The sequence below is a fragment of the Rhamphochromis longiceps genome, linkage group LG3 (genome assembly GCF_057381845.1).
Source record: "Rhamphochromis longiceps isolate RC_006_pf linkage group LG3, R_longiceps_female_GT1.1, whole genome shotgun sequence".
Lineage (NCBI taxonomy): Eukaryota > Metazoa > Chordata > Actinopteri > Cichliformes > Cichlidae > Rhamphochromis > Rhamphochromis longiceps.
The window spans coordinates 1201124-1221729 of record NC_140559.1 but is presented as its reverse complement, the minus strand read 5'-3'; the positions used below and the strand labels follow the sequence as shown (position 1 = coordinate 1221729).

Genomic DNA, 20606 nt, shown 5'->3' with positions numbered 1-20606 from the left:
ACTGATCAAACAAAAAGGCGGTCCACCCCTACATGCTCTTACATTAACATAATATAGTGACACAGTGAACAGTCTGCCGGTTGGGTTGAGCCGAGGATGAATGAATTGGCAGTCCCTGGCGGTCTCTTCTTATCCGCTGCCTCCCAGTCCTCAGCCAATCGGTGTGAGCCATCCACCCTGGATGCACCAATCCCGGAGGAGCACCTGGACACTCAAATTTACATATGATTACGATCAGTTGTAACAATAGACATAAATAATGAAATCGGGATAAACTTTAAAATCCCTTTAAAAGCAGCCGTGTGACGTTCAGGGTTCAGCTGCAGGTTTAACAACTGTTCAAACCTATCAGGTTTTGGCAGGAACTGGGAAACACACTGTTTATGATGGTCATTGCAATGATTTGTGTCTCAGTCAGGTTTGTTCTCATGAATGATGGTGTGTGAGTTGTGGTACAACATTATCTCGTCTCCTTTCATAAAGGATGCACCAGTGTCTGCTATACTGAATTAAGTAATAAAAGAAACATTTTAGTATTTAGAGGACTGTCATCTTATGTGAGGGGCACTTTAATGTTCAAGTGCAAGCAAACAAGAACACACCCAGAAATATTTCTGAAAATTTAGTTTCGTTTAGTTTTTAAAAAATGTAAAATACTGCATAACAAGACAAAACTGCAAATGTAAATGCATTCTTTTTCACTCTTAACGTACTGAAGCATTTTAATTGAACTACCAAATAAACAAATTGGTACTCTCTTTTTGCCATTGTCTGGCCAGAAAGAGATCTATTTATTATAAAATACATTTATTCATAGATTTTTAAAAATAAAATAAAGATATATTTATAACTATTTCTTTATTTATAAATACATCTATACATAAATGTATTTATAAAATACATTTATTCATATATTCACATATATATAATGCAGATATATTTTTTAATATATCTTTATTTTAGAAAGCACTTTAAAACAACCACAGCTTACGCAAAGTGTTTTACATTGGAAGTAAATAATAAAATTACATAATGTGTAAATAATAGCCAAATGAAAGTAAATTAATTAGTGTCTCTTGTTATTAAATCAGCTATTAAGTCTCACTGAGGTCAAAAGCCAAAGAATAAAGTTGGGTTTTAAGACGTGTTTTAAAAGTGGACAGTGAAGGGGCCGCTTTAACGTGCAAGGGCAAGTTATTCCATAATTTAGGAGCGACGATAAAAACGGCACTGTCCCCTCTGAGCTTCCTCCTGGATCTCGGTACTTCCAGGAGCAGGTGGTCAGCTGACCTAAGAGACTGATTCACAGATCAAATTTCCTTTGAAAATGTCATTTCTTGGTGTAGATATCACAACAGGACATCTGAAAACACAATAACATGGGAAGTTTTAAATGAATTATGAAAACTATGTAGTGGTGTGGAGTGAGCACACGTTAACAATCCATTAAAATTGGTTCTTTAAGGTCAACTTAATCATTCATTGCTCTAAAATTGACAAAAAAAAATAGTATGACTTAAAATCTATGATTTCTACAATAACATGTCAAAGTTTACCTTTGAATTCTCTTTTAAAGGTCAATATATTGATCTGAAGGCAACAGTGATAATAATGTTGTATAGAGATCTTTACAGTTGCAGCGTTTGGTTGTATGCATATGGGAAATTATATATTGGAATTCTAAATATCACATTACTTTGAACTTCAGACCTCTTCTTCAAGGTCAGATTTTCATAAAATGTATTTTTTTTCATTAAATCCTTGCTTAAAATTCTGCTGTCTTTGTTTTGTTTTGGCAACATAAAGGAAATGAGACTGGCATATAGGGATTATAAATATCACAAAAGTGTCGGTGAACATGTGACAATCAGTCCTTGTACAGGATGGACCTTTTATTACTAACAACTGACTGAAGCCTTTGAATGTTTCATGTTAGCTGCTCATGATTGAAGGCGTGGTATATTTCTGACTTTAAAGTGTCTGGCAGAACTGTAAAAAAAAGTAAAACATAGGTGTGCATTCAAATGTACAGATTAAATTAATTACCACTGTCTTTTGCCTCACCAAACTTACTTTTAAGTTGTTTGAGGTCAAATAACAAAATCATCTAAGTTTATACAAACAAATTACACAAAAGTCTAACTGACCATTTACATTTACTAGATCTTACAATAAATACATATGTTCAGTCATTATTTATTCACTGATTACATTACCTTTACAGTAACTTTACCAAGCACAGGTACCCATTTCACTCTGTTAAACAAGCTTATTAAAGATTTTTTCAGTCTTACTGAGTAAATTTAGATTTCATAGACAGATTAACTGTAAATAGTTCTCTCCCTGGTCCCTGAAATTTACCATTTGGACACAGACACAAACCCAAAGCATGCAGTTAACCGTGGTTTCTGTTTGTGTGTCCTCACAGGTTCCCAGCATGCCCTGGCTGAGGTGGTGGAAGTGTATAAGGAGGCAATGTCCGTCTTGGTGCCCTGCCAGTACTTGGGTATTCTTCCTGAGAAGAATCCCACAGTGATGTGGACTCGTAACGATCTTGATCCCAAATGTGTTCATCTGCGACTAGAAGAAGGAGATGATCTCAAAATGCAAAACCAGCGTTACAGGGGGCGCACATCAATGACGTCTGATGCTCTGGAAACTGCAGACTTCAGCCTCACCATCAGAAGACTAGAACTGAGCGACAGCGGCATCTACACCTGTTCCGTCAGTGATGGAAGAGAAGAACTGGGACAGAGAAACATAGAGCTGAAGGTCAAAGGTCAGAAAGTAACTGCAACTGATTAGTAAAAAACCCTATACTGGGTAAATGATACAATCTGATTTAGTTCATTTATATTTATTTTTATTTTCTTAAAAAAGGGTATCAAGTGTTTGTGGCCGGTCTGGCCTGACACTCAGATTGCCGTGTTCTCTGTGTTGTGTTATGTGTAGGATGAGAGGAGTCAACTCTTGCTTTCTCAGCTGTTCACATAAAAACAAATTCAGCAGAGCAACTTCATATGACTGGGCTTCTGCATGCACACCTTTAAGAAAGGGAGAAGAATAGCGGACCACATGAGAAACCACCTGCACGCTCCTATGACCAAACCTTAGTTCGGCAAATTAGCATGTTACAGTAAAGTGCTGTACGCGACAGGGAAACAACAACACACTAAGAACATCCAACAACACTGTGAGACAAAATGCATAAGCAGAACAATGTCTAAGGAGCTTGGAAAGAAAAGCGTCTGGGCTTCTTTAAGTTTCTTGAAGACATTTCACCTCTCATCTGAGAAGCTTCTTCAGTTCTAAGGTCAAATGGTGGCGAGTCAAGATCTCCTGGGTCTAGGGATGGATTGCCCCTCCTGGTACCAGGACCTGGGGCATAGAGTATGTTTGGGGAGTGTGATTGTGTGTACAGTGTTAATTTCTGTTTGTCCCCACTTTGGGTGAATGCTAAGAATTTGTATGTGTGTGCATGAGGGTGGGAATAGATGTTTGTGTCTGTGTGTGCCTCTTTGTCTATGTTTATATGTCTGGATGGTTCTTAGACTCAACTTCTCTGAGTATATCAAAGGCCCCCCTGGTTTGGGGGCCTATCTCCCGCCATCACACTCCCTGCCATTGGCTGATGTCATCAACTGTTTGTGCATTGGTGGTCTCAGCATACATGCTGGGCTCTCAGGTATGGTAAATGGTAAATGGCCTGTATTTATATAGCGCTTTACTAGTCCCTAAGGACCCCAAAGCGCTTTACATATCCAGTCATCCACCCATTCACACACACATTCACACACTGGTGATGGCAGCTACATTGTAGCCACAGCCACCCTGGGGCGCACTGACAGAGGCGAGGCTGCCGGACACTGGCGCCACCGGGCCCTCTGACCACCACCAGTAGGCAACGGGTGAAGTGTCTTGCCCAAGGACACAACGACCAAGACTGTCCAAGCCGGGGCTCGAACCGGCAACCTTCCGATTACAAGGCGAACGCCCAACTCTTGAGCCACGATCGTATGTACTAGCTCACTGGCTTGGCGGGGCCTGGTTGGTGCACTTGGCTCGGTCAGGCCTCTTCCGGGGAGCCCTTGGACCTTGGCCTATGGGCCGGAGGCTCGGTCCGGTCTGGCACAGCTGGCTGCTGGCAGAGACTATGGGCTTCTGCACCATGACTGCTGGGTGACCCCCCATCTGGAGCTCTCCTCAGCTGCTTCCAGTATGGTGGCATAGCTGCGCCTCTGGTGGTCCTCCTTGGGCTCTTGTCCTCTGGGGGACCTCTACATGTCTGGAGCCTCGATCTCCTCCATGCCTGCTTCATGGGCTGGGGGGCAGGGCTATGGCTCCTGACCCCTACCATTAGACACTGACATGGTTGTTGCTGTAGTTTCTCTACTGTCATTTTTGTTTTTGTTTGTGTCCCAGAGTCATGTCCAGTCTAATTGTAATAACTTAAAAAAATAAAGATTGAATAAACTATGACAATTAAGTGGACCAGTATAGCAAAAAGGTCTACTGTGGAAAGTAAATCTGTTGGGCATTTTTCTTGACATTCAGACAATAATTTTGATTGCTACAATGCCAGATAGGACAGGGAATGTTTTATATATGTGTGTGTGTTTGTGTATGTATATATATACACACACATACTGGGCTCTAGAGTGCAACCAATTTGGTCAGAGCCATCGACCTCTGAATGCTGAAAAAGCACAGTGTATCCAGAAAACATATTATATACGGTGATAAATGCACTGTCCAAGTGTCCCCTGTCCCCAATGCCTTTCAGCGGCAGGCAGCAGCAAACAGGTCATCAGAGAAGGCTGATGTGATGATTAAGTTTAATATTATCTACAATATTGCCAAAGAGTGCCAAAGCACTTTAAGCACAAGCACAAGATTGTTAATGAATGCAAATCATTAGGTAACGGCCAAGCAGAAAAAAGGTCATTGTTTATTTTGCTGATTATTTTCACTGTTGATTGGATAGTCCGTCACACTGAATTACCGGTGGGATTTTCCACTCTGCTTTCATTAAGGATGTTCCACCATGCAGATACTTTTGGGTTGCTTCTTTCAGTTAGAAATGGACAACTGGAATACGCCCTTTGTCACAGGTCAATGATTAAAATATTTATATAAATGCTTCTACAGCTACTATTTTGCTGTATTGCCCTCTCAGACCAAGAGGTGGAGATAAAAGTGGAGGAAGGGTCACACTCAGTCATCCTGCCCTGCAAAACAACACCTGACCTGCCTGATGACACGAGAGTGGAATGGACTCATTTGGATGTAGAACTCATGACGGTCCATGTGTATCCAAACAGAAGTGAGAACCTTAAGAAACAGGACGACCTTTACTGTGGTCGCACAAAGATGAACAAAGACCTGCTGAAAACTGGGGATGTCAGTCTGACCCTGAAACACCCCACAGAGAGAGACAGTGGAGGATACATCTGCACCGTCTACAGGGACAAAGACATCCTGAGACAGAAAGTAGTGCTGCAGGTCAAAGGTCAGTGATACAAAAGGTCAGAGTATAGATGCAAATGAGAAAGTAGAGGTGATTTTCTTTTCCTCTCCACAGAACCATTTCCATCCTGGGCCATAGCTCTGATGATTCTTCTGGTTCTTCTTGTTTCTGGAGGTCTTCTATTTCATTTGCGACACTATTTCATGTCAGGTGAGTGTCTCCTCCTACACTACCCATAATGCCGATGGTCAGCAGGTGTCCTCTGGTGGCTCCTTGACTGCGGCTCACACAAACTTGTTCCAGGAGCTGAAAGAGTTGAGAGTTACAAACAGCTGATACAGAGAGCTGAAGAGAAACTTCCAGGTTTGTTCCAGAAGTCAGAAAACCTCCTTCAGACTCAGTCATTGATCAGTGAAACAGCTCCACAACATGACTTTACTAAACAGTGTGTGTGCTTCACTGCATTGATCTGACACAGAGGCTGCATGTGGACAAGCTGTTCTTCTTCTGTGGTGGTAAACAGCAGCTGACATGGAAACATGTCCTGACAGTAAATGTTGCAGCAGCTTCAGTAAATGTTCCTCCTTGAGTTGTGCTCAGTCATGTGGTGGAGAGCTTCAGATGTTCAGACACATGAGATCTTCATGGTTTCTGTGCTGATGTGTGTGAGACATGGCCGACTGTGGAGGCTCAGTCTGTCTGTTCTTCTTCATCCAACATGTCTGCAGCACTTTACAGGACGCTGCAGACGAGTTACCAAAGAACGAGTCAGGAATACATCAGGAACAAACTGAGACACAATCTGACTGAGACTAGAAGACAAGGAGGGGACAGGGAGGTCATGTGACCATCACAGCTGCTGCTGACGTCATTATGTTGTGCTTTGTCCTCTCAGTTTACCAGGTGGTGGTAGATTCAGGGGTGGAGTCTGTCCAGCTGCCCTGCAAAATCATTCTTCCCCCAACTAACAATGCTAAAGTGGAGTGGCAGAACAGAAACAACAGGAAGGTCCACGTCTATGAGAACGGCTCTGATCAGCCTGGAGAACAGGACGAGGTTTATAGAGACCGAACAAAGATGAAGAGAAACTTACTGGAACCTGGAGACTTCAGTCTGATCCTGAAATACCCCACAGACAGAGACACAAACACCTACACCTGCACCGTCTACAACAGGTTACGAAGAAGCCCAGTGAGGAAAGATGTCGAGCTGATAGTCAGAGGTCAGTGATGTTGATACAGATCAAAGGTCAGAGCACTACTTTGTTTTTATTTTGCATTTCATATGATACCCAGTTGTGAACTTTTTCAGATAGATTTCTATCCATAATTCATGGCGACTGCTGGGGAACTTCCCATCATGCACTGAGCATATCTTTTTCTCTCTTCACTCTCCATGTTTTCCAACACCACTTGCATTAATTATTAATAATCACAAAACTCTTTTACTTTCACACAGTGGGTCTTCAGTGCTGTCTTCCTGCACTCACTGCCAACCTGTCATAACTGCACCTCTGTGAGACTGGTTCTGTTGGAAGAACGTCCTGTTAAAAGGAAGTTTCTCCTTGCCAATGTCACCAACTGGTTGCTCATAGGGAACCTGATTTGGTGGTCCCTCTCCAGGGCATCTGGACTCTATTGATGATCAATGAAAATTAATACTGAGTTAAGTCAGTTATTGAACTGACATCAGTTTCAGTTATTACTGGGAGGAACTCTGTTATATATCTTGGAGTCCAAATTACTAAAGAGACTTTCTTTACATGCTGATAATTAATTTGCAATCATGGGATGCTGAATCATTTCTGATGGAAATACATTTAAGCATATGTGGATCTAAATGGCTATGACAGTGATGGGTTAATTTTCATAGATTTCAGCTCTCCTAACTACACCTATTTGTAATTTCATCTCATCACATTTTTTTCACATATTTGGCCTGAAGGGAGAAGAAAAAGGCCTGACAGGGCAAAATGGTTAAATAACAAACTTTAATTTAAAAGGTCTCCACACAAGGAGAGGGCAACACACAACCCTGCACTACTGACTACCAGCAGCAAACTCCAAACTGCTCCCAATATGAGAAACTGTCTAAACACATCACCGAGGTGCTCCATTCTTTGGGCTGGGTCTCCAACAACCCTTGAAAGTAGATCTCAGCTAGCCTTTAAAATGTTTGAAGACTAATTGGTGAGAGAGAGCCAGGTCCAGAGTCGAGGAAAGGAGTGCCAGATGGGGGAAAAAATGCAAGAGAGAGAGAGTGGGAGCACCACACAGATACACCCACCTAGCCCCATAGTATGTAACAGAGCCAAATCAGGAACGTTCAGACTAATCAGGAGATAAAGGTTTGGATCTTAAACATTGATATCCTTACAGCTGAATATATTTATTAGTGAAACTGGTGCATTGTTTGGTTTGATCAGTTTAAAGTCTTTCAAGAAGATTCAGTGAGTTAAAAATCAGGGTTACCATATTAGCCATCTAGCCGTGTTATGCCATGTTGTTACTGCTTCTGATGTCATCATGTTGTGCTTTGCTGTCCTCTCAGTCCCCGAGGTTGTCAAAGTGGATTCAGGGGCGCATATTGTTGAGCTGCCCTGCAAAGCCAAAGTTCCCCTGCCTGAAGATGCAAAAGTGGAGTGGAAAGACAGTGATAATGACAAGGTTCACGTTTATCAGAACGGCTCTGACCAGCCTGATGAGCAGGACCTGATTTATAGAGACCGAACTAAGATGAATGAAGACCTGCTGAAAACTGGGGACATCAGCCTGACCCTGAAGTACCCCACAGACAATGACATAACAACCTACACCTGCACCGTCTATAACAGAAAGGGAACTGTCCTAATGAAGAAACAAGTGATGCTCAAGGTCAAAGGTCAGTGCACACTTAATAACAGAAGTTTGGTAAAAGTACATTTGTTGGACCTACATCTAGAAGCTACATTTACCTTGAAGGGTGTTGATCACGTACTTTGATTTAAAAATAAACAAAAACAAACAAACAAAAAAACAGAATGTCATATTAGCCCTGGAGGCCTAGAATTTACCACCCACACCCATTGCAGCAGCTCCCCTCTTGTTCAGTGCTTTTGGAATTATGACTGGGTTTAGTTTAGAGGCCTGGAGAGTAGTTTGTTAGTTTTAAAAGGCTAAAATAATCTGCAACAGCTATTTACTACGGAAGAGGATTAGGGACAGTGGGAAAAAAAACAAATTGGTGCATTTTTGTTCCCTTTTCCAGAATTCCGGAAAAGGGGGGGAAAAAAGACATGCCTGCTTTTTCCCCCAGTAGCTCTAATCTCTTCCGTAATTTATATTAATGTGGGTTGATACTCAAGTTTTTACCTTTACTGTTTCACAAAGGGTTAAAAAGGGAATGTCCATGTTTTAGACTCTTTGAATGAAGGATTTCATTAAAGAAGTTTAGCAGGAGCAAATCAAAAGCAGAATCAAACAACAATAATTCCAAAACCAAGTCACTTAATCACACTTATCTATTTAACCTACTCTGAGCTAATGTTGATTTTGTTATGATCTTTATTCTGTGCTAAGTTCTTTAAAGTTATATTCCAGTAGGAAACAATGCAGATGCAAATCCTCTTGAATTTATAATCCAACACGGTAAAAATGAGTAGAGAAAAAGTAAAAAATGCAAAGTGTTCTGTCTGTGGTTGTTCCTCCTGCTGTACTTGGTATATTTTATCATTGTGAACTCCTACAATCCAGTCACATGATTTCTTCTGCTCATTGCAAGAACTAGCCCCAAATTTTCCTCATGTGTTCATTTGCATCACTCCTCTCTCTCTCATCCTGTTTTTCTCTGAAAATCTAATCATTGTTGACATCATCACCTGATGTCTAGCCATACCTTATCATTCGTAATAACTTATAAACCAAACACTAGGCATTTTGTGCAGTATGACCTTTAAACAGTTGAGGAAACAGGACATGTGGAAGTTAAGGTACTGTACATGGCAGGTCTACAAAATGAACACTATCCGGAAGTAAAATCCTGAAGAACAGAAAATCCAGCAGGAATCTGGCAAAACACCTGAGAGATCCATGTGGACTTTCAGTTAATCCATCTACTGTTTGCCTGTAAGTCTGAAATGGCCCCACTGAACACTCGGTGGAGGCTCTGTTAAGGTTTTGGGCTGAAGTAGGCTGTATTACCTAACAATACATAAAGAGGCAACTACTTAAAGAGGTCTTGAAGCGACTGTTCTTGTAGTTTGGTGCAATAAATATAAATGAAACTGAATTGAATTTAATATTTGGTATGACCACTTTTAAAATCGAAAATAAGCTCGATTTACTTCATTGTAATTTCAAGTGACGTTTTAACTGTGTCAGAATTTTTAAAACTCAAAATCCTGGCAATCCTCCTGGCACTTAACAGCGTACACTATGTTACTCTGTGTCGGAGGACCTGATCCTTGGGGTGAATCAATTTTGGGCACAGTCTGTTTTGGAGTTTAAAAGCCACAGAGATGCAGTGTTTAGAAAAAATGTGTCTCAACTGCTCCGATACTCCTGACACGGGATCACGACAGGTTTTCGCTTGGGCAGCGGTTGTCCTTCTCGCCTGGAGCTTTCTTTAGGTGTCTTCCCATCTTTGACAAATGTCCAGCTGGAATAACCACATTTACTCAGGGCCTTCTTGATGTGCTGTTCTTCTGCTTCCCTGTACCACAGTTCAAGTGATCCGTGAATTTTGGTATGTCCAGAAATTTCAGTTTTCAGGCCCCTCTTCTGTGGAACCAGCTTCCAGTTTGGATTCAGGAGACAGACACTATCTCTACTTTTAAGATTAGGCTTCAAACTTTCCTTTTTGCTAAAGCATATAGTTAGGGCTGGACCAGGTGACCCTGAATCCTCCCTTAGTTATGCTGCAATAGATGTAGGCTGCCGGGGGATTCCCATGATGCACTGAGTGTTTCTTCTTCACTCACTATGTGTTAATAGAACTCTCTGCATTTAAACATACCTGTTATTAACAGTGTTGGTCAAGTTACTTGAAAAAAGTAATCAGTAACTAATTACTGATTACTTCCCCAAAAAAGTAATCCCGTTACTTTACTGATTACTTATTTTCAAAAGTAATCAATTACTTAGTTACATAGTTACTTTTTAAAAACACAATTTACAACCTGAATAGGTGATAAAGCGATAGGTCTTTCAGCCCAATTCTACTTTTTCTACATAATCCATCATACAAAATGTAATCAAATGGAAAAGTCCCTTTTTAAAATTTGTTTTATTAGTTTTAATCTTTTAACTTTATGCATCAAGCAAAAATTTAATTATATGAAACATTCTCTGACTTGAATAAATTAGTTTAACATTTAAACCTATTTTCTGCACATTCCAGCACATAAAATAAAATATTTTTTGTGTTTACACTCACTCTTTCAAATAGATGCAAGTAAAACACAGCAGAAAATAAATAAAGTCAAAGACTCAGCGGTCCTGTTGCTCTATTTTCACCTGTAAAGCAGGAGTAGAGTAGGCAGAGGTTTACCCTGGTGCAGGTGTGCCGCGGTCAGTTGAAGAATCCGCGGGTTTCTCTGTGAGTTTCCCATTACGTCGTAGCTACTCGGTGCTTGCTCGGAAGTTTAGGGTTTTTTTTCGCTGTAAAAAGAAGTTTTCTTCCCACGCACGATGGACGCTAATGTTTTTGTCACTTTTTATGGAAGCAAACTCAAAGTAAGGTCAGTACTTCCACACTTTAAACGCTGCACGCTCATACTCTCTCCCACAATCGATATGTGATCCATTGTTGATCTGCACACAGCTGTTGTCACTAACGGCGCACTTGCTTACGTCACTGTCGTGAAACATTCTCACAAAAAATCACGGTTTTAGTAACACAGTAACGCAGCGTTCCTACGGGAAAGTAACGGTAATCTAATTGCCGTTTTTGCATTAGTAATCCCTTACTTTACTCGTTACTTGAAAAAAGTAATCCGATTACAGTAATGCGTTACAAGTAACGCGTTACTCTGGTTATTAATGTCTTTCTTTCTTCCACAGCATGTCTTTATCCTGTTTCCGCCCCTCCCTGAGCCTGGTTCTGCCAGAGGTTTCTTCCTGTTAAAAGGGAGTTTTTCCTTCCCGCTGTTGCCAATGCGCTTGCTCATAGGGGGTCATATGATTGTTGGGTTTTTCTCTGTATGTATTATTGTAGGGTCTACCTTACAATATAAAGCACCTTGAGGCAACAGTTGTTGTTAAAATTTAATTGAATTCTTTCTATGATGAGAATGTACACATCCTGGACAGGGAGGAACGCTGGTTTGAGCGCAGAGTCAAGGAGGCTATTTATGTGAAAAGGGAAAGACCATCTCTGAATCGAGGAGGGGCCTAAGGGTACATCTTTTGCCATCTTACAATGCTGTGATTGCAGCCATTCCCCAAATCTCTGTGAATGGTACTCATAGTCTTTGCCAATCGTCATGATTATGCATATCAGGGATCATAAACTGACCTCCAGCCCATTGTTCCTTCAGTGATCTGGTTTCAGTCATTATGCAAATGTACTGTTTATAAGATTGGGGAAACCTGCAGTCAGCTGACACTTGGATTAGTTACAAAACATTTCTCCCACTGAAAATTCTACATCCAGATGAACAGAATCAACTTTTTGGGATATCCATAATATTTCCCTTTATCCAGGAAAAAACTGTGTTCAGTGCTGTTGCTGTCTAACCAGCTCATGTTGTTCTTTGATGTCCCCTCAGTTCACCAGAAAGAGGTGCATTCAGGAGAGGATTCTGTCGAGCTTCCCTTTAGTATCGAACCTGATCTGCCTGACGGAGCTAAAGTGGAGTGGACAGATAAGGACAACAGGAAGGTCCAGGTGTATCACAACACCTCTGACCTTAATGAATTACAGCATCGTTTTTACAGACACCGAACAGAGATGAATGAAGGTCTCATCAAAGCTGGAGATCTTACTTTAACACTAAAATACCCCACAGACTGGGACAGTGGCATCTACACCTGTACTGTCTACAACTGGTATAGAAAGATCCTGATGAAGAAACAAGTGGAGCTGAAAGTCAGAGGTCAGTGTCGTACATACAAATCAAAAAAGTCAAACATGACTTATGTCCTGTCTTCCTCCACTCACCCAAACTGGTCACGGCAGATGACCCTCGCCCCCACCCAATCACTCAATCAGCTCTAAAGCTGCTTTATCTTTTAGATTTCTGTCCTCTGTTATGTTCTACTGTGCTTCTGTACTCCAGCTTTCTCTACAACTGTGAAATCCTGCTGCTGCTGTCTCTGTCAGCTCATGTTGTGTTTGTTTTCCTCTCAGTCTGTCAGGTAGAGGTGGAGCAGGGGGCGGAGTCTGTCCAGCTGCCATTCAAAACCACAGAAAACCTGCCTGAAGATGCTAAAGTAGAGTGGAGACACTATGAACCATTCAGGACCGTTTATGTGTATCAAAACGGCTCTGACCAGCCTGACAAACAGGACCAAGTTTATGTGGACCAAATACAGATGAATGAAGACCTGCTGAAAACTGGAGACCTCAGTCTGACCCTGAAACAGCCCACAGAGAGAGACAGTGGAGAATACAGATGTGAAGTGGACAGCACACAGATCTACAGATACAAAACTGTGCTGCTCAAAGTCAAAGGTTTGTGTGTGTGTGTGTGTGTGTGTGTGTGTGTGTGTGTGTGTGTGTGTGTCTCTGACTGTGTTGTGTCTCCTCTGCAGGGAGAGTTCAGGTCCAGGATCAAACAGGGGACATCAGGAACAGAAGCAGCTCCATTGATCCGACTCCTCTGATGGCTGATCAATCAGTTTGATCTGTGTGTTCTTTGATTATTGATCAGTGATGTCAGAGTGGAGTCAGTGTGATGTTGTTGTTGTGTGTTTGAGACTTTTAGTGTCCATGAAGGTCTCTGCTGCCGTAGATCCTCTGAACTGTGACAGAGGTCTCACTCTGGAGGAAACTCTCAGCACTTTCATTTTATTTACAGCACTTGAGATTATTTATTTATTATTGATTATGTTTTGCATTTTTATGCCGATAGAGAGATTTTTTTTTAAAACTAACTTGGAAAAATACCCGTTTAAAAAAAATATCTGCAGCATCACATTAATGTAAACGTGCCTTCACTTCAGTCACAATCATGGTGTCAACGTATTAAAGTTGTTTGTCTCAAACTGACCTGTGACCAGCTTCACTCAGTGTGAGCTGTTGATTATTTCTCTTTGTTTATTAGTTGGATCTGCACACAGAGGTCAAGACTGATATTTTTTACATTTTGTATTTTTATAATGATAAACTGTGAAGTAAAAACTTTGCCCACAATCACAGTCTTCACCAGAGTAACATCAAAGCAGTAATCTTTAGCCTACTTCTTTGCCAAGTGTGCGCCATAGTAAATCCAGTTCACTGTGTATTTCTGCCTTACCCTTGTACATATTACCCCAGTCCCAAGTATACTTGTGTAGTTAATTCCCATGTGATCATTGTTATCACTGCCTACACTTAGTCACTGTTTCACTCCACCTGTATATAGCAACTGAACTCCACACCAGTGAGTATTCACGTTTTTCACTTTTTCACTAATAAATACCTGACACACACATCTGGTGCCCATGTTGTATCTGTTTTGGGTCTATACGGCTCACACCGTGACAAAGACTTCAACACTGCATCTAAATGCTGAAGTACTTTTTACTGACATTTACAGAAAGAACTGTTTGAAGAAACTTAATGTGCAGAGAGAAAATCTCCTGAACTCAACCTTTACTACAATCTCTGTGGACACGGGCAACTGGAGACCTGATGGTCCGACAGGCGTTCCTGTTATACTTCTTTATAATCTATGTGAAGTGCTTGGGTCAATGTGCAGTTGGTGTGTTTTGGTGTCCTTTTCCCTGTGGAGCCGTGTGCTCACGGTGTGATAAAGACATTTACTTCAGGTCTGAGTGGACCTGAGAGGCTGGTACAAGAGGCAGGATTTGAAGTTCAGTGAGGTTTTTTCAAGGTGTTGTGGAAACAACTGTTCTCTGGAAAACAGTGAAGCTCCATCAATCTGCAATCAGTGAGAGCCTCTGTAGCTTTATACACACAGTCCATAGTGAAAAACTACATATACAAATATTTCTATTTGATTCCTCCTTTTATTGATTTACTTTATATAAGATAGTTTCACTGTCATTTTTATCTCTTTTGTTTCTTGTTGCTGTCAGAGGATTTAACTCTGCTGGTGTTGCTGCTGCAAAAACGTCCGAGACCGCGACACCAGCTGCTGTTGTAGTCAAGAATTCATCTGTGAGCTGTGATGCTGATATCTGTTAAGTCTGACACTGGCTGTGAATACACGGTCACATAAACAGACATGATGTTTTGTTTTCAACTGTGGAATATGAATATTGCACAATTCTTTGTAGACCAATGTTTTTGAGATATTCACACATACATGCTTCTTCTGAACAATGACTTCAACCAATCAAACTAACAGTTATTAATATTACTGAACAAATATCGTTCCAAATGAATTTTTACATTTAAAAAGTTGTTTGTTTAACCTGTGAAACAAAAAAACTAAGAATAAAACATCTGTGAATCCAGCTTTTGGTTTTTCTTTCTCTTATCAGCACTTAAGGTTTAGGTGACGTCTCACTTAGTGTCTGTAGCCAAAAATCACATCTGAACAAAGACGATGCTGAACATTTCATTCATAGTTTCACTTTCTTTCAGCCTGAAGCTGCCTCACCCTCACAGCTGAATCTGAAGCTCCTGTCAGAGGTGGAGTTTAGCAACTAGTCCATATCATGATGGACAGATGGCACGTACACAGGCTGGCCAGACGATGCAATTCTTGGTGACATCAGTACCTTTGGAGGAAAGCTCCAAGTTTGTTCCATCTGTGTCTAAAATCTTGTGAATTATTCTTGTGATAGGGTGAATCTCTTCTCTTCATCTTCGTCTGACTCCTGAAATCAATAGTAACAGTACTCTCTTTCTGAGCTTTCTATCTCTAAGTCATCAGTTTTCTCCTTCTTTTACTGTCCCAGAAAATCTCCCATTCACTCTCATTCCCACAGATCCACTGTGGTTCTTCTTCTGGCTTCTTCTATCTCTTCTGTTTTGTTCTGAAATCTCATGTTGCTGTATCCACTTGTACTTTTTCTCTTTTTCTGGGATTCTTTGCACCTCACTGTAGTCTCTGACAACTGGTGAGTGATGGGATTTTCTCCATTCTACCACTGGCAGCATGTCCACTAAAGATAACGCTCCTGATGATAGAGTGCTAAAATTGTGTAACTTCAGTTCGCTGACAGAGCTGAATATAAATGTGGAGCCATAGATGTGGCCTCTACAGATGCTGGTCTGGCTTCAGTCACCTTGAGACTCTGACTTTGTGTTGGATGATGCTGCCTCTTCCTTTTAATCATCGTTTGACACACTGTTGCTATTATCACCAGAAGATCTCTCTTATTATCAGCTTTCCTTGGACCCCAACGTTTTCTTCCTCCTTCTTTCCATGCACAACCTGCCTCATTATGTTCCACTGACTCTGTAGGAAACATCACAGGTTCTTCATGCTATTTACAGCAGTTGAGATTATTTATTTATTATTGATTATGTTTTACATTTTTATGCTGATAGAGAGATTGTTTTTTAAACTAACTTGGAAAAATACCTGTTTTAAAGAATATCTGCAGCATCACATTAATGTAAGTGTGCCTTCACTTTAGTCATAAAACCTTTTCATAGTTCTAAAGTATTAAAGGTGTTTGTCTCAAACTGACCTGTGACCAGCTCCACTCAGTGTGAGCCGTTTACTGTTTCTCTTCATTTATTGGTTGGTCTGCACAGGGACTACAGATGAGGCCAAATCTGATATTTTTACATTTTTGTAATTTTATAAACTGTGAAATAAAAACTTTGTAAGGTTTCATTTGATCAGTGTTCTTCTTCTTCTGTGGTGTTTCTGATGCTTCTGATGTGTTTGGGGCTGAATGTGGGCTTCAGGAAAGTTTGATTTAAGACTTTTTAAACTTCATAACGTCACAGAGAATTAAAATTAGGACCAATTTAAAACGTTTGACAGAAACTTTGGCATGTATGTCTACGCTTTGTTTCTGTCCTTTGATTCACTAAATGCCTCAGAGCCTGCAGAAACAACATTAAAATGTGAATTTATTTGCACACAGACAAAAACATCTTCCTCCTCTACACCGATTTAACAAGATAAATTGGATTAGAACAGTTTGTGCTGCATATAAAAATAAATAAATCCCACTACATTCACTGAAACCTCATCAGTTAAAACTAACATCTTATGTTTAATAATTGAGAGTTATATTTGCTTTTACTGAAGTCATTTTCTTTGTATAATAAGAATATTATCAGTGGTGCCTGGTGATGACCACACTGAGCTTTCCCCCATACTTACATAAATCATGTCCTGTTTTCCTGTGTGATCCTCGAGGCCTCAGAATAATCCTGCTGTGCAGCTCTCTGCTGTTGTCCTGTGAAAGCAGCAGATCCATAATGCAGACTTCTGTTTGTGTCGTTAGAAGCTCTGAATACTGGTTTATCACAGTCCACACGGAGCTGTTTAGAGTCCACTTCAGGAGTGACGGCTGCCACAGTGCCCTGCTTACCTGACCTCTGCTGGATTGTTGGTTCAGGCCACATAACACCAGGTTATCATGTCAGATCTTTATTTCACATGAACCCACAGAGACTTTAAATCAGCAGGAATCCAGATGAAGCCCTGAAACAGCAACATGACCTCAATGATGGGCAGCTAACTTGGTGTTGAGGAGTTTGCCTCAGGCCTCCTCTGCTCAGACGCCAGCATGCTGTCTCCAAACCAGGACAAAACATAGAAACCTGCCTGTGGCCGTGTATCCAGCGCTGGGCCACGGTATGTATGTAGTATGTGGGCAGGGTGAAATGTACCGTGGTATGTTGGAGTTTCTCCACCTCAGTATCAGGCTCAAAGCTGCTGAATCCAAACTCCTCTCCTGTCATAAAGGCCACCTGGTGAATAATTCCTCATTTTGAACTTTAAAGATCAGCAAATATCTGAGCTCACAGTTTTCTCCCTCTCTTTTCACACATGCAGTGTTTCAGATATTTATAAATACAATCTTCTGAATATTAACTTCTGCTAATTAGGCTAAAAGTAAAGTGTGATGAAACTAAGTCTCTTTCATTTTAGTAAAAGAACACCAACAAACTTATCTGATAAGAGGAGGAGTGCAGTTTCCTCATACTTTCCATCCTGTTCATCCACTTTTCTGTTAGCCACGCCCCCACAGGTGAACCAGCAAATCACTGCCTCCGTTCTCACAAACGTCTGATCTGTGGCCGGTCAGACTTCATTCCACAGATGTGCTTTAACAAAGTGTGAAGCTGAACTCTGAGCTGTGACAGTGAAGCAGTGTGAGAGTGTCAGTAGATGATCAGCAGAGGAAAGTGAAGCTGCTGTGAGCTGATGTCCTGAAGGGCTTTTAAAGAGTCTCTGAGTTTGACAGGAACATGAAGATGTTTGTGGTGTTTGTGATCCTCCTGCACGGTAAGTACACCTTCCTCTCTCTGCTCTCATCATCAGCTTTTCTTTCATCTCTCTCTCTTTAATGTGTTGAAGTGCAGCAGGAGGAGATTTCCATCAAACACTGGATTCTGATTCAGATCAAACAATACGACTGCTGGAAGTTTCAATAACTACGTACTTTATCAAAATCTTTCATAGTTTACCATGTTTCTGTTTTTCTCTTTGTTCATTAAGTTTAGTTCATTCACACGTTTGGTTACAGTGTTGTACTGTGCAGTTCAAGAGGATGTATTCTCTTTAATAGAACTTTTTCAGCTGTTTTACTTTAATTCCTCTTTAACTTTTCACACATTAGCTTTAATTAGCTTCATGAGTCATTTGTAGTCTGCCTACGTCAGTGTAGAAACATTTATACATATGCAAAATAAACTGTGCCCATTAGAAGCAGTTAGACACTGATAAGATTCAACTGGTTCAGACTTAAAACTAAACCTTTATTCTAGTCTTTGTGCACACGGGCAGCTGGAGACCTGATGGTTCAACAGTTGATCCTGTTACAGTTCAATAAAATGCTAAATGTAACTTGTCTGTGGAAATCTGTGTGTTCACCATGTAATGAAGAGATTTATGTCAGGTCTGAGTGGCCCTGAGAGGCAGGATTAGAAGTTTAGTGAAGTCCTATCCGGTTTAACTGAGTTCCCAATGATATGAAGTGATCCACTTCTTACCAGGATCAAGTAAAAAAACAAACAAAAAAACAGTGAATGTCCATCAACCTGCAAACAGTGAGAGCCTCTATGGTTTTTATATAGATTCCACACTGAAAAAATAAAGATAAGAATATTTTTATACAAAATGTAGATTCTTAATAACATCTCCAGAAGTTGATTCTGTTCATCTGGACGTAGCGTTTTGTGGGAGAAACGTTTCATTACTCATCCAAGTGACTTCTTCAGTCTCAGCTGACTGCAGGTTTCCCCAAATCTTATAAAGAGTATGTTTGCATAATGACTGAAACCAGCCTGCTGAAGGAACAATGGGCTGGGAGGTCAGTTCCTTAATCTTAATTATGCAAATTATCATGACCATTAATCAACAACCACTGATCAATGGCCATGAGTACCTTTCACAGAGAGTTGGGGAATGGCTGCAATCACAGCATTGTAAGATGGTGACAGATGTACCCTTAGGCCCCCTCCTTGATTCAGAGATGGTCTTTCCCTTTTCACGTAAATGGCCTCAGTACTGGAGGTTTAGGTGACGTCACGGTTAGTGTGTGTAGCCAAAAGTCACATCTGAACAAAGACAATTCTGCTCATTTTATTCATGGTTTCACTTTCAGCTGCACAACCCTCACAGCTGGATTTTGCCTCACGTCCAAATAATCCAAAATGAAAATACAAACATGCTTCTAGTTAATATGGACAAAATATAAAACACAATCAATAAAATCTCCACCAGAAACCACTCACTGGTTTCTTGAGTCTGGTTTCTGTGAAGCTTCAGTGTTAACATTTTGACCACTGCTGTGTTGTCTTTTTGTCTTTTCTTTTGTTCTTTGAGGCAGAACCCACATTACTGCGCCACATGTTTCCTCCACAGCTTTAAGTTATTACACTAGAGTTCATCAAACAGAGTCAACAGTAGGGAGGAGCAGTTTGTTGTTGTCCAAGAGAAAAGAAATAAATCTTGAAATCATGAAGCGTACCTTAAAACAAGCAGATGTTTAGTCAAAGAGTTCATTGTATTTACCAGTTTCCAAAGGACATTCGTGGTCCTCATTTAAGTTAAAGCAGATATTTGTGTTAGAAAAGTCCCTAAAAGATACAAGTGTCAAGCATAGTTTTTTGGCTGTTTTTACTGGTGTCACATCTATTTTAGGTTAAATTTAGCTATGACATCAGCAACCAAACTGTTGATGATAATCACTTTCTGGTAAGTTTTATGTTCCGAAATCCTCCATTATGTCTAAGATTTGGAAATACAGCAAAATCTAAATCAGGGCTAAAATGAAGAAATCCATCCTAAAATCTTACAGAATGTCTCATCACTCACAGAACTTTGATACTGTACTTATTTGTGCCCTGAGGTAAAGGGTGTTTTGACTGGCCCTTACTGAGGTTAGCAGTGTGTTTTACCCAGAATTGGTGAGTTAGGTGCACTGATGATTACTGATAAATAAATTAAATCTTTTAGTTATGTGAGAAATCTGATAGTTTTGCTTCAAAGTCTAAATAGATTCTACAAAAGTAATTAAAATTAAGAGTAATGTTGTGACATGTGCAGCTGGAATAGAGGAAAACCTGTTTTATAGCTTTTGAGCTGCTGGCAGGTTGAAAGTCTAACTCTGGAATGAAGCACACCTAGGCTACAGGTAAAGCAACATTGTTCTCCTCCCCTCACATCACTTACATGCAACAAAACCAGGAAACAGGATGTTTTTCTTCTTCAGTAAAGAGAGACGCACAGACGATCAGACTGAGCTCAGACCAAACTAGCAGCTTCCTCTGAGTGAGTCCAGCTACAGGAGAGAAAAGTGGAAAACTCCAACACTGCTGCTTCAAGCTGCTGACGCTCCACACACTGAATGTGAGTTTG

At 40.6% G+C, this 20606-nt stretch overlaps 1 protein-coding gene and 1 long non-coding RNA gene across 2 annotated transcripts in view; both read left to right on the top strand.

The window, feature by feature from the left end:
* LOC146672449 (uncharacterized) overlaps positions 1 to 20606 on the top strand; it is a 31777-nt gene that overhangs the window by 948 nt on the left and 10223 nt on the right. The window contains exons 2-9 of the mRNA XM_085386200.1: positions 2429 to 2462; positions 2547 to 2779; positions 5177 to 5509; positions 5582 to 5677; positions 6363 to 6689; positions 8018 to 8347; positions 12213 to 12539; positions 12794 to 13110. Coding sequence (XP_085242326.1) covers positions 2429 to 2462; positions 2547 to 2779; positions 5177 to 5509; positions 5582 to 5677; positions 6363 to 6689; positions 8018 to 8347; positions 12213 to 12539; positions 12794 to 13110 — 1997 coding nt within the window. The remainder of the gene's footprint in view (positions 1 to 2428; positions 2463 to 2546; positions 2780 to 5176; positions 5510 to 5581; positions 5678 to 6362; positions 6690 to 8017; positions 8348 to 12212; positions 12540 to 12793; positions 13111 to 20606) is intronic.
* Positions 17854 to 20597, top strand: LOC146672451 (uncharacterized). Its single transcript, XR_014908265.1, has 3 exons — positions 17854 to 18029; positions 20295 to 20382; positions 20461 to 20597. It is a non-coding gene; the product is annotated as an uncharacterized LOC146672451 (long non-coding RNA).